The sequence below is a fragment of the Acipenser ruthenus genome, chromosome 21 (genome assembly GCF_902713425.1).
Source record: "Acipenser ruthenus chromosome 21, fAciRut3.2 maternal haplotype, whole genome shotgun sequence".
Lineage (NCBI taxonomy): Eukaryota > Metazoa > Chordata > Actinopteri > Acipenseriformes > Acipenseridae > Acipenser > Acipenser ruthenus.
Genome location: NC_081209.1, coordinates 20,752,846 through 20,775,665, shown reverse-complemented (window position 1 = coordinate 20,775,665; position 22,820 = coordinate 20,752,846). Strand labels below are relative to the sequence as shown.

At 38.6% G+C, this 22,820-nt stretch overlaps 2 protein-coding genes across 2 annotated transcripts; both read left to right on the top strand.

Annotated features, from left to right (window-relative positions):
- Positions 1-1,572: 1,572 nt before the first annotated feature.
- LOC117427810 (RING finger protein 207-like) lies at positions 1,573-22,801 on the top strand. Its single transcript, XM_058994988.1, has 9 exons — positions 1,573-1,645; positions 4,195-4,268; positions 7,081-7,572; positions 8,418-9,001; positions 9,185-9,210; positions 19,688-19,862; positions 20,179-20,249; positions 20,659-20,803; positions 21,151-22,801. The coding sequence occupies exons 3-9, from the start codon at positions 7,085-7,087 to the stop codon at positions 21,855-21,857; spliced, it is 2,196 nt and encodes a 731-aa protein (XP_058850971.1). The 5' UTR covers positions 1,573-1,645; positions 4,195-4,268; positions 7,081-7,084; the 3' UTR covers positions 21,858-22,801.
- On the top strand, positions 9,871-13,751 carry LOC131699112 (protein PML-like). Its single transcript, XM_058994996.1, has 4 exons — positions 9,871-10,118; positions 10,635-10,690; positions 11,831-12,014; positions 12,768-13,751. The coding sequence occupies exons 3-4, from the start codon at positions 11,840-11,842 to the stop codon at positions 13,529-13,531; spliced, it is 939 nt and encodes a 312-aa protein (XP_058850979.1). The 5' UTR covers positions 9,871-10,118; positions 10,635-10,690; positions 11,831-11,839; the 3' UTR covers positions 13,532-13,751.
- Positions 22,802-22,820: the final 19 nt, after the last annotated feature.

The window sequence follows — 22,820 nt, the reverse complement described above, 5'->3', positions numbered from 1 at the left end:
TTAAATACAGAAGCCTTAGCATTAGTCAAAAATAAACCGTAATATGTTTAGTAATGGAAAGCCTTTATCTTAAATTCTGACATCCATTCAGTGAATCTTGAAATTGGGCAAAACCTCCTTTGGTTTTATCACAGCTTCTAGACAACTTGTGAAGACTTTGTACACTTGTCTGAGTCCCGAATTAAAAGCCCAAGCTTTTAATAGCAACGAATTTTAGGAAATCATGATTCACCTCAAAATAAATGTAGGACTTGTCATTATTCATATCAGTGACTTATGACTGTAACACAGATACCTGAGCCGGAGTTTAAGTTCTTAGCTGAAAGGAAATGTAATTAGCCCCCTGTGCCACCTAACCCGAATGCATATTGTAATTAGTGATAATCAAGGTCTGTTAAACCAGCTGTATTTTTTTTTTCTAGTTCTATTCAACATCTGTATGTTAATAATCAGGTACTCTCTCATAAACAATTTTTAAGTAAAGCAACAGCCTATATAAATATGTTTGAGAACATATTATGAAATCGTAGTAGCAGTGTACCATTAAGGGTCTATAGAATTTAATTATGTACAAAAGAAAACGCTGCATGGTTCTACTGAAAAGGCGCATGATTTTATTGTAGTGACGTAAATTGAAACGGAAGTTTTGACATCCTGAAATAAGGCAGCAAAAGAGATCTCGATCATTCGGCTTGAAAACAATAAATCAAATGTTAATCAAATTTCAAGTTTGTGTTGTTATTCAGGCTACTAAGGCTAAACCTTAAAATGTTGTTTGCTATTTAACACGTTGATCTCAGATTGATCATAACATTTGTTTTTAATTGTATATATATATATATAAAGTTGTGGTCATTCATCACAGACTGTGAATCACAGCATTTCGGAGTTCCATTATGTGTCATATAGGGCGTGGCTCTCTGTGGAGTTTGGAATTTGATGTTGCTCACTTCCAAGATGAAGATGAAGAGGATAAACTCCAAATGAATTCTTCTATATTAAAAAAAAAAAAAGCTTCAAAGCAGGATTTAAATAGCTCAGATAAAGAATGCATGTCATTGTGTTCTCTTAGTTTTACAATACAGTTTACTCACACTACAGAAAGTATGACCTTAATACCACATAGGTTTTGTTACATAATAATATCGTTAGGTGAGGTTTCTTGATTGGTACAACTTTTGTATTATGTGTTGTTCATCATATAAAACAAAAGTTTTCTATAATTTGGCGTCTTGGTGTGAATGCATGAGTCGACTGAAAATACTTGTCACAGTCTGTACAATAAAGTTAATGATGTCAGAGGAATGGCAAAGGTGGCAAACAGCTTGAACTGAGACGATTAGAGGCCAAGGTCATTTGGAGACAATATAGTGGTGTGCGTCAAAAAAGAACGAAAGGTATCCAGGTGTGCCGTGGCAGAAAAAAAAGGTTGGGAACCAGCTCTGTAGTACAATTATGTAAAAAATAAAACACGGCATGTTTATACAGGCAGTATTTACACTGAAAAGCCACATGACTTTACTGATGTGACGTAAATTTAGCAAATCGAAACTGAAGTTTTGATATCCTGAAACGAAGCTGCAAAAGACTAGGGGCGACAATCGTCCGGCTTGAAAAAATAACACGTTTTTCTTTATCAAATTTGGTAAGTTCATGTTTTTGTTGTTGTTATTCAGGCTACTAAGCAAACATGTTGTTTGTATTTAAAGACGTTGATCTCAGAATAATATGTGTATTTATTTAATTTAAGTAAGCAATTGGGATGTAGCGTTTTCATAAGCAATGCAAACTCAAAAAGGTTATTGTAGAAACAGATCTCAGTAATTGGTCAGCCGGCAATGCTATGTACTGCACAGTGTTGCCAGACACCCCCCATCCCCCATCCCCCCATCCCCCCCCAAAAAAAACCCTTCAGAATTGCACCTAATGCCGTTAGAAAAAATGTGTCGAGCGAGACGTGAGAAGACATTTCTGTTTTAATATCAGAGCGCGAGTTCCTGTTTTTCTACTGTATCTGTAAACTCGCATAGGCTTGTGAAATGTTGAGTATATGTAGTGATTTAATATGAGTGTCACTGAAATCCAACTTTAAATAATACGAAGCACATCAAAATCATATTACAGTAGATTCTTGTTAATTGCATAGCCGTGTGCCTAAACGTTTTATGGAATTATCAGTAACATGCACAGTGTATTTTATTACAGGTACATTTCATTTTTGTATACCCGATTCTAATTGCATACAATTGTGAAGCCCATTTCTTATGAAAATGTACAAATATGTTCTTTATAATCGTATATTCAGGTTAAATGCATAAAATTGACAGGAATCCACTGCATATGAATTTTCATAAGAAATGTGCTTCACTTTTTAAAGTTCAGTAGTTCGGGACAAACACCAATCACAAAATGTTTTAGTACAAATATTTATTGTAGAGAATGCAGAGTATGCGATTTTACAGAAAAGTATGCTGTATATATACATTCATTTGGCATCAAACCTAACTTGGTTTGAGGGTTCGCTGCCTGGCCGAGTGGACGAGACTGAGACCCTTAAAAAGAACAAGCCGGTCTCAATGCCACAATTAGAATTGAATATAGCCCACTTGAAGGTTTAGCCAACCTTAAACAAATGATCATCAGCACGCAGGAGAGGAAAACAAAACCCATTTTTGGGAAATAAACCTCTGGGAATCCATGGCTGATTCGATTGCCCTTCCTCCAGGCAGGCTACTAACACTTAAGAGCACATTTCTGTAAAAGCATTTTTAGGCTCCATAATATTTGTTATAATGTAAACTTGGCAAGCACTGGAGGATCAACAACCTAACCGTTTGATAAGAGAGTCTGGAACTCCGTGGGAAGAAGCTGCTACGATTCTGAAGGAATGACCGGAAAACTGCTCAGCTGCGAATCTAGACCTGGAAATAAATCAGGTGAAAAGGTGAAAGAAGAACAAATGTTGGGTGACGATTGTTCAGTTTTCGTTAATAAACAGCAGGCCTGAGGGTGATGCGCCCTGAGAAAGATGGAGATGGATAAGAGAGAAAGGGGTCATATGGGCCAACATGGGAGTTTAATTTATAAACAAATTGAAAAACTTTCCCTAATCTTCCTGGTCAGTTTTACTTCTTTTGAGCAGGAAGGAAAGGGTATCAGATGAGGTGATTGCTAGGACAGAGATTAAGGGGTGAATCTGGGGGTTGAATTTGAGAGCGATGTAGACTGACCACCTATGGGAACCCAAGAAGGCTAAGAGAAAGAGCTTTAAAGTTTTATCTAAAACAGGCAGGAGTAGCTGGAGCAGGTGAGAGGCACCAAGAGACTACGTTGATGGCGATAGGTAGGCAAGCAGGGGGAGAAAGAGATTCTGATAGTTGAAGCCCTTTCAGGATTAGTGAAATTTGTGAGTTGCACAGTGTAGAGCTGGGACGCCGAAATGGAGTTGAGTTTGTAGAAAAACTGGATGCCGGAAATTCAAATCTTATAGCTCTATTCTTAAGGGACATAATATAGGATGACGCTACAGGCACTGAATATGATGGAAAGAAATGTTGAATGCAAAGTGAAATTTTAAAGCAATTCCAGGATGACCAGTACATTTGCAGTGAGCGGGGAGTGATGCTGAGAAGAGTTGTTTCTTGAGCCTGCATAATCAGGGAATGCAGTAGGTGGCTCACATGAATGTCAGGTCTGAAAAGGGAGGAATCTGAGTTGGCAGGAGGTCGTCTTCGGGAGCTAATGCTCTGAATCTCTGCGTTTGGAAACGAGAGAGAGAATCGATTATATTCAGGTGGCCGAGAATGTGTTGAGCTCTGAAAATGAACTGATGAGTAACAGATAAACAGGTAATCCTTCGGAATATTCTCATTATATGGTGGGAGAATGAACGACCTTGTTAAAGATTTAGACTGTAGGTGAATTATGTGAGCGGAGAAGAATGGATTTTGAGCCCAGGAAGACCCCCAAAAGGAATGCGGCTACAGCAAATGGACACATTTTGCACAATGACGAGGAGTGATCGGTTATAGGAATGATGCTGAATTCGTTGGGCCATGGAGCAGAAAACCATTTTCCCTTGTAGTATCCTCCAAAGCCAAGAGAGGGAGCTGCATCTTTGAACGGTTGAATGTCTTTGTGCAGCAGGAGACAGTTGTCGTAAAAGAAAGTACTGCCATTCCTTTCTTTTAGTAGGAGCTCCCACAGGCAGAGTTCCTTGCGAAAAAAAGGATCCATGAGTATGACATCGTTGAGGGAATCGACAGAAGGTAGGAGATAAAAGCTCTGCCTTGAGGATTTATCCTCATTGCGTACAAATTGCAAAGCATATGACATGGTTTATTTAAATTTCCAGAAAGCTTTTGACAAAGTCCCACATAAAAGATTAATTTCTCAAACTGAACGCAGTAGGGATTCGAGGAAATGCATGCACGTGGATTAGTAGTTAACATGTAGAAAACAGAAGGCCTCCAGAGTATGCAGTATTGCGGCCCTGGCTGATATTCAAAGAAATGGGAACGGTTTTGAAAGTGTTTGAATAAAACTGCCGATAAGCTGAAAGAAAAGCATCTCACAGAGAAGAGACCACTATGGGGTCCTGCTGGACACCCATAGCGGCCAGGGAGGTCACTGCAGGGGCCTGCTGAATGCCTGCAGTGAGGGGAGGGTAACCTAAAAGGTTACATTTGGAAGACCGCTGAGGTAAGGAATAGAAGGGGGCTGTGGGGCCCTGTTGAAGCTCGCAGCTGGTAAAAAATCGTTTGACAGAGAAGGGAGCACTATGGGGGCCTGCTGGACGCCCATAGTGGCCAGCGAGCTAACTGCAGGGGCCTGCTAGACGCCTGCAGTGAGGAGAGGTAACCTGAAAGGTTATAGTTGGAGGTGAAGGGAGCACTATGGGGGCCTGCTGGACGCCCATAGTGGCCAGCGAGGTCACTGCAGGGGCCTGCTGGACGCCTGCACTGATGGAGGTTGGGGAACGCGGGAGCAGCCGCTCCCAACTGTAATTACTGATGAGGGGACATCAAAATGGAGCGAGGTAACCAGTGGTGTATCACAGGGATCAGTATTAGGTCCTCTGCTATTCCTAATCTACATAATGATTTAGATTCTGGCATAGTAAGCAAACTTGTTAAATTTGCACACGACACAAAAATAGGTGGAGTGGCAAACACTGTTGCAGCAGCGAAGGTCATTCAAAATGATCTAGACAGCATTCAGAACTGGGCAAGCACATGGCAAATGACATTTAATAGAGAAGTGTAAAGTACTGCACACAGGCAATAAAAATGTGCATTATAAATATCATATGGAAGATACTGAAATTGAAGGAATCTTTGAAAAAGACCTAGGAGTTTATGTTGACTCAGATATGTCTTCATGTAGACAATGTGGGGAAGCTGTAAAAAGGCCAACAAGATGCTCAGATATATTGTGAGAAGTTTTGAATTTAAATCAAGGGAAATAATGTTAAAAATTTACAATGCATTAGTAAGACCTCACCTAGAATTTTGTGTTCAGTTCTGGTCACCTCGTTAAAAAGGATATTGCTGCTCTAGAAAGAGTGCAAAGAACAGCGACCAGAATTGTCCCGGATTTAAAAGGCATGTCGTATGCAGACAGGCTAAAAGAAATGAAGCTATTCAGACTTGAACAAAGAAGACTACGCGGTAATCTGATTCAAGCATTCAAAATCCTAAAAGGTATTGACAAAGTCAACCCAGGAGACTTTTTGAACCAGGACCAGGGGTCACAAATGGAAATTAGATAAAGGGGCATTCAGAACAGAAAATAGGAGGCACTTTTTTACACCGAGAATTGTGAGGGTCTGGAACCAACTTAGTAATGTTGAAGCCGACACCCTGGGATCCTTCAAGAAGCTTCTTGATGATACTCTGAGATCAATAAGCTACTAACAACCAAACGAGCAAGGTAGGCTGAATGGCCTCCTCTTGTTTGCAAATCCTCCCATGCTCCCATGTAGTTTAAATGGCCTAGGAGGGACAGAAGATTGCGTTTAGTAGGAGGGGGACCGGACAGAAAAGTGGAATTATAAAAAATACAATCCCCTGAGGACAAGCTCAATGGGCATGATTTTAAATGTGTTTGATATATTGGCTTTAGCCAGTCATGCGTTTTTTCCAGCAATTTTGATTTAAGAATATGGCGTGGTCGATTTGCATATTGCAGGGAGCAATCTTCGTGAGGGACTGTTGATGCTGGATGTGGTGGAGTTACGGTGAGCGGAAATGAAGGAAGTTACAGGCGGAATAGCACAGTTTCCTTCAATGAAGTTATTACAAATCTGGCAAAACAATCTCTGGATACAAAGGCTCAAAACTGCTGATGAGCAGAAAGAAAAGCATTTCACAGAGAAAGAATCACTATGAGGGCCTGCTGGACACCCATAGTGGCCAAAGAGGTCACTGCAGGGGCCTGCTGGACGCTTAAAGTTAGTGTAGCTACAGGGACACTAGTTCTCTGATGGTTGCTCAGCTATAACTCTAGGTGAAATAAAACGAAATCAATTAAACAAGAGATTCTTTTTTTCTTTTTTTTTAACAGCGGGTAATTTTTGATATCGGTTACACTTTAGTTTTGCTGTATATATCGTAGCTGTATCTGAATATACAGTGCGTTGGTCACATTAGAATGAATTTGTTTGATAACTCGTATTTATTTTGCATTTTAGTTATTGATGACATTGGGATGCAGACAGTATTTCACTTTCAAATGACCACGGAATACAGTATAATGTTCAACAGAACTTTCAGAAATGTTCTTAGATACAAAATCAAATGTTTTAATAGTACCTGTGTAATATTCCTACCTTCAATTTCATAATGATACAGTATTATTAATATTGTTATTGTTAATAGTTTAGAGTCTAAACATTAGCCAACAAACACTTAACTGATGTCAGAAATATGCAGGTCAAATATAGGTGCTAGCCTTCAGGTTTACATAGTAGTAAGTGTACAGTGTGGCTAATATGTTTCTATTTACATTTAACTGCTGTACCTATACCGTCTTATACACTAGAAATATTTATTTATTACTTTTTTTAAAAATTATTTATAGGATCATGGCCCTCAATTCAGAGACGTTGCTAAGCTACAGCCAGTTCCTGCAGTGTGGTGCCTGCTCTTGTGACATCACCTCCCCCAAGCTGCTCTCCTGCCTGCACAGCTTCTGTCAGACATGTTTGAAAGATCAGGATGGGTGTCACGTTGTCACCTGCCCCACCTGCCACCAGCCCACCGAGAAGGCTGAGGTGAAGGACAACAAGCTTTTATCTGACCTGCAAAGCAAACTGGACATCCTGAGGCAGTTAGCCAGGGGCAGTGACCTGTCCTGCTCTTGCTGTAATGCCTCAGCAGGGTCCATGTGCTTCGAGTGCGAGAAGTTTCTGTGGCAGAAGTGTTTTGATGTCCACCAGGTGTTCACTGCAAAGGACAGTCACTCAGTGGAGAGCTTGGAGTCCCTGAAAGAGATGAGCTTCCAGGAATTCCTGGCCACTGCTCGGAAGAACAGGCTTCCCTATTGCCCCGACCACGACAAACAGACGATCAGGTGACAATGCATTTGAGTTTTAAAAACCTGTCCCTACCTTCCATTTTAATGTTGATCGTTTTATTTGCCAGATAAAAAGATGAACCCAATTCTTCCATAAAGTTATAAGTTTACTTCCTCTTTTACAGATTAAAGGAACCCCATCTGCTGCTTATAGAAAAATATGTGGGGTCAGCTTGGGTCCTTTAACATATTCTAAATCTATAAAAACTAAAGGAAATGCAATGAATTAAATGATAAACATTGTAATCAGAACACATTGAAGAAGACAATTATCTTTTTGTTTCTTTTAGTATTTCACAATTTATCAAGGAACACACAATAGGATTCTCAAAGCTATTCACTCTAAATCAGTTTTTAGTTTTTATTTAAGTTTTTATTTGGAAGTAAAAAAAACACCATTGCAATTCTAAATAAGAAACAACTTCAGACTATTTATAGGGTCCTAAGTTAAATTCCCCTTCCTGAAAGAAAGGTGCTAATGGTGATTCAGAATAAATAGCTTTGAGAATTTAGCACAAAGTTCTAAGCACATAAAAATCTCTCTATACTGTTCTTGCACGCATCAAGTTGATTCATATTTGACAAACATTCTAACATGACACGATCTAATAGACAAACTGTAAACAGGTGATCTTATAGTGCTGTGGCAGCATGAATGGAGTTCTCCTAAGCCAAAGTGAAAATATAGGACTTGTTTCATCTATTCTATATTCATATTTTTGAGTGGCTTTTATATGCTTTTCATTTCTTGTGATTAATGCTATTACAGATCCTATTGCCTAATGGAATTATGTTTTTCCTGCAATTCAATGCATCTATTATTGTGTTTGTATTCCTTTTAGTATCTTCTGTCGAACCTGTTCCAAGTCCATTTGCACCACATGCACTGTACTGATGCACAAGCCTCCCGATCATGAGTACAGGGACATCAAGCAAGAGGCCCAAGAGCAGAAGGATAATATTGCTGAAATGTGCACTAAGCTGTGTAAGAAAGAAGATGCCTTTGAAGAAATCTTGAAGAAGCTGTTGAATCTGAAGGGCGACCATGAGCCCCGAAAGAAGGAGCTGGAAGAACAGATCAAGGTGTCAGTGAATGAAGCTGTGAGGAAAGTGGAGCAGAAAGGAGAAGCCCACTTGAAAGAGCTGGAGGGAATTCACAAGGGCATGGATGCCAAGATGAGCAAGAAGCTGCTTCACATGGAGGATGTGCAGAAGAGAATTGAAGGCAGCAAGGATCTGCTGGAGAACATGATCAAGTACGCCACTGATGAAGAAGTGATGGAGATGCAGAAGTTTGTGAAATCGTCTCTGCAGCAGCTCCAGAGAAGTAAGCCTGGGAATGCAGACGCACTGGACTTCACAGTAGAGTTTAAGAAAACTGACCCGGAGCCACTCAACCTATTGGGCAGCCTAGTGGTTCATAAAGGTGAGTATTGTTTAATACAAATGATGTCAATCAATCCAATTACTTTCAAAGTATTTTTATTTCCTAATGTTTCCCAATGGAAAACTGAAAATTAGCTTTGCAAAGCTCATGGTTGCCAATTGAATTTATATATATATATATAAAATCTTTTTTTTCTTTTTTTTTTCTTGTTTTATTCTTTAGATATGGCAACAGGAACAAATCTGGAGGTAAGTCGCATTGCAGTAAGAAAATATATCTTGTTTCTTTCCATTTGTGTGTGTGTGTGTGTGTGTGTAATGTGCTTATAAAAGTAGAGCAAGAAACAACTGTACTATAGTTTATTGAAATGTGGCTCTTGGATTTTAAAGTAAGGGACTGCTACAGGTACAAATACCTGCCTGTTCTGTTTTTGCTATGATTATTTTTCGTTGTTTGTAACTAGTAAAGCTCAAAATGCATTCTGAAAGTTGGTTCATACTGAGACAGGTTGGAATTACATCATCCACACTCTTGCGACGTGTGTCTTTTTTGGAAAGTCGTACAGCCTTTTCTCATGCATCTGCGACCTGAAATCGCATAGGGTCGGATAATGTTGAAAAATGTCAACATTTGTTGCACAGTCAGAGTGAAGCTGCACAGCTTTTATAGCTGTATGCGCCTGTATCGCATTCATCAGGGACAGAAGGATGAACCAGCCCTGACAGCCCTATGAATTAACTTAATTTAGAAAAAGTGATAAGATTTCTAGAAAGGAACATTTAAAAGCCTTGGTTAACATAAACATGTATTTGTTGTTTAGTATTTAAGGTTTCACTCATTCGGTTTTCTGAAACACCACCATAAATTGGTGGCTTTTATTGTGCGGGTTGAGACAGAACTCAACCTGTTGTTCACCACAACCCAACAACCCCTTCCAGTCTTCTCACGGGACCATCCCAACCCAACAACCCCTTCCAGTCTTCTCACGGGACCATCACAACCCAACAACCCCTTCCAGTCTTCTCACAGCACCATTCTTCTCACGGGTCCAGCACAACATATTTAGCCTTTGAACTACCACCCAAGCACCCTTACACACCTTCTCTTGAAAAGCCAGGGGTCAGTCCCGTCCACCCTAATTTTGGACAAGAAACTGGTAAGTTTATGAAAGTGTAAATCGATTCGAAGTCCATTGAGTTCTTCTATATTTAAAAGAATTACAAAACGTGTGATGTTGTCCTCAATACTGTTGCACAGAATTACTTTTCCACAGTCTCCCTCTATATATGCAATGGACTTTTTATCTTGCAGTCTCTATCACAGTATCTATCATACTTTGGAATGATGATATTACGTAAATCTCTAATGCTAAGAAGGGTTGTTCCTGGTTGGTTCTTCTAGTCAAGTGATGATATATTTAACTAAAAAACCTGAACACTTTATAGTCAATGGGTTTAATATGTTGCTATATGTTTCTCTTAATACGTGGTCAGTAGTGTTTGACACTAACATTTTTATTCTGTCTACAATTAGTTCTGTTTGTGTTTCAGTGATCAATAGCTGTGACATTGACACTTGACTGAGTCACCATTCCCAATTAGTACTGTCAATGAGGACTAACTTGGCATTATCTTTCAGACTTAAACATATGTTTTTTTTATTTAAAAAATAGCTGATGATTCCTTACTGGATTACAATGATGATGAATGTGAAGAGACACAATCTGTGGTAAGATAAAATCAATTATATATGGACATTTACAAAGGATTGTAATCCAAAGTGTCATTGGCACATTTTTTTTTCCCCCTATAATAGTAAAACTAGGAATAGATAACTTAAGAATACCTAAGAGGCCTGTTATAAAAATATTTGAAGTACAATGTTACAACTCCTGGCAGCCTTTTTTTTTAAATAAACATTTCATGTTTCCATTGTTATGAGAATAAAGTACTGTAGAATAAAGTGCTGTAATCAGTTACCAAATTGGGATTCTTCTCAGGACGTTGTCAGTATTCATTTTTCTAATTTCGCTGAGGCCAGGTTCTCAGGAGTACAGCTGGCTCATAACTTCATATTCCAGCTGTTCATAGCTTGCTTAAAACACTAGGCTAAATAAAGGATATATATGAATATATATATGAAGGTGTCCTCATTATCTTCCATGGGAGCAAATGTGAAGGCCCTATCAACTCCCAACTTAGGGATAAATTCCACTTGGCCACCCGCATCCTTTGTGATAGGAAATAAATACCATGTGCCTGGAAGCTGGTAAAGTTTAAGATTAAATAAAGTCTCTGTACATTCTAAACTATTGTACAGAAAAGGCTTTGCTTGACTTATATTGTATTCCAGTAATTTATTGGGCTTTATACAAGTACTGTACATAGCATAGGTCAAACGATGCTGATCCAGACAGTATGTGAGATGTACTAATGTTTGTTTTTTTTGGAGATACCGTTTAATAGGATAAGCTCAGTAAGTTTATTAAGTGCACTGACTTTTAAATTCTAGTAAAAGCTGTCACCAAAAAAACAAACTTTAGTCGTACTTTCACAAATATATATGTACTTATAAAGCAATGTATGTGCTAGCTTCATTATGTACATGACTATTCTTACTATAGCACTATCCATTTCTACTTAAAATAATTCTCAATGCAAGTTTGGTTGACCATGTTAAAAGCACAGCAAACATAGTTAATACACATGATATAAATGGGTTCAGAGACTGTATTGCTTGGTTATAATTGGGGCTGTAGACTGCATTTAATGTTTTCAGTGTTCATGTACCAGGCCCAGGTTACTATATCCTAACACTTATTTAAATGTCCCTCCCTCCTCAATTCAATGTCTTATCTCATGCCTCCAGGTCTCAGGCATGATGGAGAACAAAGAGAATATTGGGGATTCATTAAACAGCAAGGAGAGTGATAAAGGCACACCATTGTTAGAATGTGCTGGCTGTCTCCCAAGCCCAGCTCCTGCAGCAGACCAGAACATCCCTGTAGAAGACCACTCCATTGTGTTCTTTGACTTGGAGACCACTGGACTAGGTATAGTTGTGTGTTTTTTTTTTGTCAATTTATTTGTTCTGTCAGGCTTTGCATTTCAATTCAATTTTGAAAAACTGATAAGCCAATCATTTAAAAATCTTGAACATACTGTACAGTAAGGGTGTGCAGAAACCCGTACTCGAAATTGCCTTTCAGTACCAGTTAATTGAGTGTTTTAAAAGCAGATTGGAAGAATATGTTCCTCTCAACTGGTGCACTGACATTTGTATTGCTGTATAGGCGTATCAATACCGTAAACTGAATTACTGCCTTGGTACACCAGTGCGGCAGGAAAAATCACAGTTACCTAGATTGGTAATCAATTGTAAACGTGAGGGAAGCGGCTTTGTCTTGAAATCAACACAGTAATGAATGAATTTATTGAATACCTGCCGATAAATACTTAAAGGTAATTCTGAGTACAAGTTTTTGCCCACCCCTGCTGTACATCAAGTTGTGTGCTTGTACGTAAAAACTTTGGGGAAAAAAAACACTGCAAAATGTTTTTAAATAATTGATATTGCTCTTAGTTTGTAACATTAGTTGTTCTTTCCCTTTAAAAATATTTCTTGGTGAATTGGTGACTTCTACATTATTCATGTCACTTGTCTTATAAGTAAGAGTTTATTTTAAAGCATTGTTATAATGCTTTAAAATACTGGCATTTTAGTATTGGCATTTTAGTATAATTCAAGCATTTTAAGAATTGTATGTGTTAAGAACTAACTGCTGCTTCCATTGCTTTCCATACAGGGTCAAAGTGTGACATTATCCAGCTGTCTGCTGCCTGCATGGAAAAGACCTTCAATGTCTACATGGTTCCCAGGACACCAATCATGAAGGAGGCGTCTGCTGTCACTGGATTCACCGTCAGGAGACACAAGCTGTATCTGCATTGCCGTCCTGTGCAGACGAAGACCCACAGGGACTGTTTGATGTCATTCCTGGCCTTCCTTCGAGCATTGGACCGGCCTCTGCTAGCGGGTCACAACATAAAGAGGTTCGATTGCCCTATTTTGGCCAGGGTCCTTGAAGAATTCCAACTGAATGAGGAATTCAAGCTATTGGTCTCAGGCTTCCTGGACACCCTTATCTTAAGCAAAGACCTCCTGCAGAACACTGGCATCAAGAGTTTTAAGCAGGAGAACCTGGTTAAGGAGCTTCTGAAGAAATCCTATCCTGCACACAACGCTCTGGAAGATGTCAAAGCTTTGCAGGATCTCTACAGTGCCCTAAGGCCTACCCCAGCGCAAATAACCAGCCATCTATTCACTCTTGACCATATGGAATCTCATATGTCACTGCAGCCTTTAGTAGAGGGGAAAGCCATCTCCAAAACCACAGCTCAGAAGCTGGCAAGACTCGGGTTCAATTTTGAAAAGATGAAGCGCTCTCATTTGCAAAATCCCAGTGAGGGGCTGCGGCAGTTTCTGGAGCCATTGAAAGAAGAGCTGAAGAATAGCATGTTCACAAAAACTGTGGACAAAATCTGTGACTTCTTTGAAATAGAGCAGTAGACTGCGTTTGGGAGTTATACTGCAGAGCAGGATGATCAACTGTCTTTATGCACAACTTGTTTCCAGCTTCATTGAATTTATGCCTGTTTTCCTTGTCTTCTACAGGCCTACTAGAAAGGAGACATTGTATTTTTTAAATAAATTGTAGGTTTCAGTTTGCAAAGATACCTACTGTATATTTTATTTGTTAATTATGAATAAATCAAGTGTAATGTTTTAATCAGTGTTCTCTTTTTGACTACATACAAACACTCCAGTCCTAAAAAGGGCCAGGGAATAGAGGTGTAAATAATACTGCCCAGAATGGTGTGGATTTTGAGGAACAGACCCCACCCCCCTTTATTTTTCTGTTTACACAATGTCTTGCTTCCATTAGCATCAGCTGCCAGTGATTCGTGTTTAGCTGCAGAATAATGTTACGTTAACATTGAATTACATACCGCTTTGTAGTTTTTATATACTTAACGAAAAATTTATACAAATTGAAAAATGTGACATTTTGAAATCTAACATGAAATACTGTACTACTATTATGGCTTCCGGTAGATTTTTTTCAAAATCGTTTTGTAGTTACTTTGAATACATGATGTTAAATAAAATATCTAAATTATGTTCATTTTAAATGACGTTGCAATGCTAAAATTCTGCAGCCTTTAGTGGAGGAGAAAACCCATCTCCAAAACCACAGCTCAGAAGCTGGCAAAGACTGGCGTTCAATTTTGAAAAGATGAAGCGCTCTCACTTGCAAAGATACCTACTGTATATTTTATTTGTTACTTATGAATAAATACTCTGTGGAGTTTGGCATTTGATGTTGCTCACTTCCAAGATGAAGATGAAGAGGATAAACTCCAAATGAATTCTTCTATATTAAAAAAAATAGCTTCAAAGCAGGATTTAAATAGCTCAGATAAAGAATGCATGTCATTGTGTTCTCTTAGTTTTACAATACATTTTACTCACACTGCAGAAAGTATGACCTTATACCACATAGGTTTTGTTACATAATAATATCGTTAGGTGAGGTTTCTTGATTGGTACAACTTTTGTATTATGTGTTGTTCATCATATAAAACAAAAGTTTTCTATAATTTGGCGTCTTGGTGTGAATGCATGAGTCGACTGAAAATACTTGTCACAGTCTGTACAATAAAGTTAATGATGTCAGAGGAATGGCAAAGGTGGTAAACAGCTTGAACTGAGACGATTAGAGGCCAAGGTCATTTGGAGACAATATAGTGGTGTGCGTCAAAAAAGAACGAAAGGTATCCAAGTGTGCCGTGGCAGAAAAAAAAAGGTTGGGATCCAGCTCTGTAGTACAATTATGTAAAAAATAAAACACGGCATGTTTATACAGGCAGTACTTCCACTGAAAAGCCACATGACTTTACTGATGTGACGTAAATTTAGCAAATCGAAACTGAAGTTTTGATATCCTGAAACGAAGCTGCAAAAGATTAGGGGCGTCAATCGTCCGGCTTGAAAAAATAACACGTTTTTTCTTTATAAAATTTGGTAAGTTCATGTTTTTGTTGTTGTTATTCAGGCTACTAAGCAAACATGTTGTTTGTATTTAAAGACGTTGATCTCAGAATGATATGTGTATTTATTTAATTTAAGTAAGCAATTGGGATGTAGCGTTTTCATAAGCAGTGCAAACTCAAAAAGGTTATTGTAGAAACAGATCTTAGTAATTGGTCAGCCGGCAATGCTATGTACTGCACAGTGTTGCCAGACACCCCCCATCCCCCCCCCCAAAAAAAAACCTTCAGAATTGCACCTAATGCCGTTAGAAAAAATGTGTCGAGCGAGACGTGAGAAGACATTTCTGTTTTAATATCAGAGCGCGAGTTCCTGTTTTTCTACTGTATCTGTAAACTCGCATAGGCTTGTGAAATGTTGAGTATATGCAGTGATTTAATATGAGTATCACTGAAATCTTACTTTAAATAATACGAAGCACATCAAAATCATATTACAGTAGATTCTTGTTAATTGCTTAGCCGTGTGCCTAAACGTTTTATGGAATTATCAGTAACATGCACAGTGTATTTTATTACAGGTACATTTATTTTTGTATACCCGATTGTAATTGCATACAATTGTGAAGCCCATTTCTTATGAAAATGTACAAATATGTTCTTTATAATAGTATATTCAGGTTAAATGCATAAAACTGACAGGAATCCACTGCATATGCATTTTCATAAGAAATGTGCTTTACTTTTTAAAGTTAACATGAACATAAAACTATCAGGTGTGCAATTAATTGGAATACACTGTACTTGTATAATTCTTAAACCTCTAAATTAACCTAACACATTGGTACACCGTGGCTAAATTGTAAAATCATTGGCACAAAAACAAGCTAGAAAATAATACTGATACATTACCTCAAGCAGCAAAATAACATTCAAGTCGTTTTTTTTTCAACAAAAACCTGTGTCCCTCACTCATGTTATATGCAGAACAGATCTGACCTGCTGCACATAAAATTATCTTATAATGTTGTGGCAGCCAAAGTAAAGCTAAATTCTATAGAGGTCAGAGGTTGTGACTTCCAACAGGTATGATGTCATAGAGCATCTGACATTTTACTAAAGGAAGGACTTGCACATTATCAATACATCTAAGAAAAAGTCTAGTTTCAGACAGAAAAACGCCCCTAATTTCTTGCCTACAGATTGCTCTGGGCAGAAATATAAAACCTCTAGATCTGGATGGAAAATCTCTGATCTGGCAATTGAATTTAACATTTAAATGCACAAAACTAAAAATATAAAATAAATGCTAAAGAACTCGCACTAATCAATTAAAGGGATTGAACTGAGTCACTGGACAGTGGACACACAAATTCTGAAGTCGCCAGATAAAGGCAGTGGAGACCTCATAAAGAATTCCTATAGTTACTGTAGGCAGGCTATAAATAATCATCACTGATGTTATTGATACGGGTCATTTTTTTCTTGCTATCAAAAAAATGAGTAATTTTTGATATCGGTTACACTTTAGTTTGTCTTTATATACAGTAGTGATATCTGAATATACAGCACATTGGTCATATCAGAATGAATTTGTTTGATAGTTCCTATTTATTTTCCATAGTATCCATTTTGTTTCCAGTTCTACTATACACATAATAAAATGAACAAGATCAAGAAATCAAATGTATCAATATCCAAATGGAATCATTTTGGTATTTTTCATTATTTTAGTTATGAAATATCTGATATAAAACTCCAACAGAAGGGAGACTGTGTTTATTTTCTTGTTAGTTTAAATTCTCCTAAGGTTAGTTTAGCTACAGGGCCACTAGTTTCAGTGTTTCTCTGATGGTTGCTCAGCTATAACTTTTTTCATTTTCTTTTTCACATAAACCCTTATACAGCTGATGTTTTGAAACATCCTTTCTATATATATGTATATATATAGTTTATATCTAAACATTAGCCAATAAACATTTAACCAATGTCAGAAATAAGCAGGCCAAATATAGGTGTTAGCCTTTGTATTTACATAGTAGTAAGTGTACAGTGTGGCGAACATGTTTCATATTCAATATTTTATCAGTCTTTTCTATTTACACTTAAATGCTGTACACACATTGTCTTAAACACAGAAGCAATGTATTTATTACTTTTTTTAAATTAATTATAGGATCATGGCTCTAAATTCAGACAAGTTGCTACAGTGTGGCGCCTGCTTTTGTAGCATCACCTTCCCCAAGCTGCTGTCCTGCCTGCACAGCTTCTGTCAGACATGTTTGAATGATCAGGATGGGGGTCAGGTTGTCACCTGCCCCACCTGCCACCAGCCCACCAAGAAGGCTGAGGTGAAGGACAACAAGCTTTTATCTGACATGCAAAGCAAACTGAACATCCTGAGGCAGATAGCCAGGGGCAGTGACCTGTCCTGCTCTTGCTCTAATGCCTCGGCGAGGTCCATGTGCTTCGAGTGCGAGAAGTTTCTGTGCCAGAAGTGTTTTGAAGGCCACCAGATGTTCCTAGCGAAGGAAAATCACTCAATGGAGAGCTTGGAGTCCCTGAAAGTGATGAGCTCCCAGGAATTCCTGGCCACTGCTCGGAAGAAGAGGGTGCCCTACTGCCCCGACCACGACAAACAGACGATCAGGTGACAATGTATTTAAGTTTTAAAAACCTGTTCCTACCTTCCATTTTGCTGTTGATTGCTTTATTTGCCAGATAAAAAGATGAACCCAATTCTTCCATAAAGTTATAAGGTATTAGAGATTGAAAAAGACTTATCTTTTAGTTTCTTTTAGTATTTCAAAATGTAATGCTATTAAGTATTTTATAGATATTCTATTCTAAGTCATGGAACAGACAATAGGCTAAATTCTCAAAGCTATTTACTCTAAATCGTCATTACAGGTTCCTAGGTTAAAAGTCTTAGTTGATTCGAGGTAAAATTCTAAGCACATAAACATCTCTCGATACTGTTCTTGCACGCATCTAGGTGATTCATATTTGACAAATATTCTAACATGACATGATCTAATAGACAAACTGTAAACTGTAAAGGTGATCTTATAGTGCTGTGGCAGCATGAATGGGTTTCTCTGAAGCCAAAGTGAAAATATAGGACTTGTTTCATCTACTCTCTATTCATATTTTGGAGTGGCTTTTACATATGCTTTTTATGTCTTGTGATCATATTGCCTAATGGAATTATGTTTTTCCTGCAATTCAATGCATCTATTATTATGTTTGTATTCCTTTTAGTATCTTCTGTCGAACCTGTTCCAAGTCCATTTGCACCACATGCACTGTACTGATGCACAAGCCTCCTGATCATGAGTACAGGGACATCAAGCAAGAGGCCCAAGAGCAGAAGGATAATCTTGCTAAAATGTGCACTAAGCTGTGTAAGAAAGAAGATGCCTTTGAAGAAATCTTGAAGAAGCTGTTGAATCTGAAGGGCGACCATGAGTCCCGAAAGAAGGAGCTGGAAGAACAGATCAAGGTGTCAGTGAAAGAAGCTGTGAGGAAGGTGGAGCAGAAAGGAGAAGCCCTCTTGAAAGAGCTGGAGGGAATTCACAAGGACATGAATGCCAAGATGAGCAAGAAGCTGCTTCACATGGAGGATGTGCAGAAGAGAATTGAAGGCAGCAAGGATCTGCTGGAGAACATGATCAAGTATGCCACTGATGAAGAAGTGATGGAGATGCAGAAGTTTGTGAAATCGTCTCTGCAGCAGCTCCAGAGAAGTAAGCCTGGGAATGCAGACGCACTGGACTTCACAGTAGAGTTTAAGAAAACTGACCTGGAGCCACTCAACCTATTGGGCAGCCTAGTGGTTCATAAAGGTGAGTATTGTTTAATACAAATGATGTCAATCAATCCAATTACTTTCAAAGTATTTTTATTTCCTAGTATTTCACAATGGAAATTAGGTTTGTAAAGTTCATGGTTGACAACTGAATTTATATATTTTTTTCTTGGTTTATTTTTTAGATATGGCGACAGGAACAAATTTGGAGGTAAGTTGCATTGCAGTAAGAAAATGTATTTTGTTTCTTTCCGTTTGTGTGTGTGTGTGTTTGTGTAATGTGCTTATAAGAGTGGAGCAAGAAAATATTGTACTGTAGTTTATGGAAATGTGGCTCTTAGGTTATTGTTTCAAAGTAAGGGACTGCTACAGGTACAAATACCTGACTGTTCTGTTTTTGCTGTCATTATTTTTCATTGTTTCATTCAGACTGGTCTATGTATTGGATATTTAGTGTTTAAGGTTTCACTAGTACTGTTTTCTGGAACACTACCATAAATTGGTGGCTTTTACTGTGCGGGTTTAGACAGAACTCAACTTGCTGTCCACCACAACCAACAACCCCTTCCAGTGTTCTCACAGGTCCACCACAACTCAACAACCCCTTCCAGTCTCCTCACAGCACCATTCTTCTCACAGGTCCACCACAACCCAACAACCCCTTCCAGTCTCCTCACAGCACCATTCTTCTCACAGGTCCACCACAACCCAACAACCCCTTCCAGTCTTCTCACAGCACCATTCTTCTCACAGGTCCAGAATTACTCTCTCTCAGGCCAGGTTGACTAATCTTGACACCCATGACTTGTAGTGTTGAGGTTTATGTATTAAACATTGTTTTCTGTTTGTTCTCTGATGACCCTGAAGGCTTCAACACCGATCAAGATTAAAAGAGAGAGGCAGGATGATGAAGACATTAAACCTGGAACATCTTTAGCCTCTGAACTGCCACCCAAGCGCCTTTACACACCTTCTCTTGAAAAGCCAGGTTTCAGTCCAGCTGCACTGAATGCTTTACCTCCAAATGTTAGACAACAAATTGGTAAGTGTTCATGAAAGTGTAAATTGATTTAAAGTCATTTAGTATGGTTGTTCCTGGCTGGTTCTTCTTGTCAAATGATGGCCTATTTAACTACAAGCCCTTGTGGCCAAGAACACTTTATAGTCAATGGGTTTAATATGTTGCTATATGTTTCTCTTAATACGTGGTCAGTAGTGTTTGACACTAACATTTTTATTCTGTCTACAATTAGTCCTGTTTGTGTTTCAGTGATCAATAGCTTTGACATTGACACGTGACTGAGCCGCCATTCCCAATTAGTACTGTCAATGAGGACTAACTGGGCATTATCTTTCAGACTTAAACATATTAACAGATGATTCCCTACTGGATTGCAATGATGATGAATGTGAAGAGACACAATCTGGGGTAAGATTAAAACATATATATAATTGACATTTACAAGGGATTGTACTCTGAAGTGTCATTTTTAAATAACTAGAGAGGGGTCTCAAATCCTGGTCCTGGAGAGCTACTGTGGCTACTCGTTTTCGTTTCAGCCAATCTCTGTTACTTAATTGCACCAATTATTGGCTTAATTAGTTAAGATTAACAGGAGTTCCAGACCTTTAGCCACTGATGATGTAAAGCCACCTATAAAACCTGCTGGATAGGGGCTCTCCAGGACCAGGGTTGGAGACCCCTTAGCTAGAGAATACCTGAACGGCCTTGAATTAAATTCCTCAGATAGTTATTCCTATTTAACGGTTGTTTTTCTCCTTTCTAAATGACAATTTGCTTTTGTAATGTAGCTCATTGTCTTTGCTGTTTTCAAAAGACCTCTGACATGCTGAATAGTGATGATGAGAATGATGGGGGTGCGAGTGCCTCCCAGTCACACCTGAGCAGCTCTTTCTTCAAACCCAATCTCAACATAGAAAACTGCACCCTTGTGTTTTTTGATTTGAAGACCACTGGACAAGGTACAGTATTTAATTCCTTTATTTGTTTGCTGATTTACTGTGTAGCGGAGGTCAAATACAAGCTATAATACATCTATAATATACCTTGAAGGTGTCATTTTATAACCTCCGACTGCTGAATGTAGTAGCCCTTATAAAAGAGTTTACTGCACAATGGTGATAGTATTTACTATGATGCTGTTTAAATCAACTTTATAGTATTTTAGGGCAGTCTGATAACATTTTATATTATTTTGCATGTCAAATTTCCCACACCAGCTACAAAAACTACATCATGGAAAATGTAAACAATGGATTGGGAGTAGAGAAAAAGTCATTCACCAAAGCTTCATTTGTCTTCTTTACAGAACAAGCACCTGATATTATCCAGCTGTCCGCTATCAGCCAATACAAGACTTTTGTTGTCTCCATACTATCTCCCCAGCAGATCGAAGGAGGCGTCAATGTAGTTCAAACCCGCACTGAGGCCCTGACCGCCTTCCTGGCCTTCCTCCACACGCTGGTTCAGCCTACAATACTAGTAGGGCACAACATCTGGAAGATGAAGTGCCCCATTCTGTGTAGGCATCTTAATGAACTCGGCCTGAAAGATGAGTTACAGGAGTTAGTGTCCGGCTTTCTGGACACTGAATCTTTGGCTAGAGACAACTTAAAAGGCAAAGACATTAAGAAGTTTTCCCAGCAGGATCTGTCAAAGATGTTGCTCAAAAAAACATATCCAGGGCACAACACTTTAGAAGCAGTCAAAAATTTGCAGGAACTCTACCAATCCTTATGCCCTGCACAAGAGAAGCACCTGTTCTCGCTTGTTCAGTTGGAAGCTCACATGTCTCTGCAGCCTCTAGTCCTGGCGATGGCTGTCACTAAACCCTCAGCTCAGACACTGGCTCAACAGGGTATCAGTTTTGAGACCTTGAAGCAAGCATATCAGAAAGATCCTAAAAAGGGCTTGAAGCATTTGTTGAGATATCTAGGCAATGAGCTGGGTCCCAACAAACTTTCTACAACCATTAGACATACCCAGGCCTTTTTTTTATCAAAGCTAGCGCATTAGAGATGGGTAATTCAAGATGATTGTTTCAGGGTTAGTGAAAATGATTTCAGACACAGTCAATAAATTGAATAAAGGTTTATTAACTTATGATAACTAGTTTGACTGCGATGATACAAAAGTTTTAATCATTCTATTAAAATATTTGTTAAATCAAATAAAGAGAGAAAATACTCCAATGCAGTGATAACATACAGATTTAGACAGGAAATGTGTAGCAGTTTATGACTGGGCTGTCAGTTTCAGAAATACCACTGCCAACCCTTATACAAGTTTCCCATAGTAAAAGTAAAGAATTCGAGGGGTATGGTAAATCATATTAATAAACATGACAAACCAGGGTAAACTATGGTAAATGCACAGTATAACCATGGGAAAAGCATGGAAAAACAGCAAAAATACCATGGTAAACTTTTATAAGGGAAATCCTGATCACTCAAACATATGTAAAGAAATATTTGTTTTTGTATGTGTTTTCTACATTTTTTAAGAATTAGTTATTGTTTTAGGTATTTTCTTTAGTAGATCATTGGAAAATAACACTCAGATGGCCATTGCAGTTACTTTGCTCTTGTCATAAGCAGTGAAAAGGTTTTAATTTAGCGTACCTGCAATTCTCAGTATTCACAGAGGTAGTGCTCTCTTCAGTAGCACTGTTTCCTAGAATTAACACAGACTGAACCTCTACTAAACTCCGGCTCTCACTTCTTACTGTATATGGCCTGGAGCTCCCCAGTCACTTCTAGCAGACTCGTGTATTGGTATGACTATCCATCCATCCATTATCTGTAACCGCTTAATCCTATCGAGGGTCGCGGTGAGCCAGAGCCTAACCCGGCAGACATAGGGCGCAAGGCAGGACTACACCCTGGAGGGACGCCAGTCCATCGCAGGGCAACTAAGGGGCAATTTAGAGAGTCCAATCCACCTAGCCAGCATGTCTTTGGACTGTGGGAGAAAAGCCAC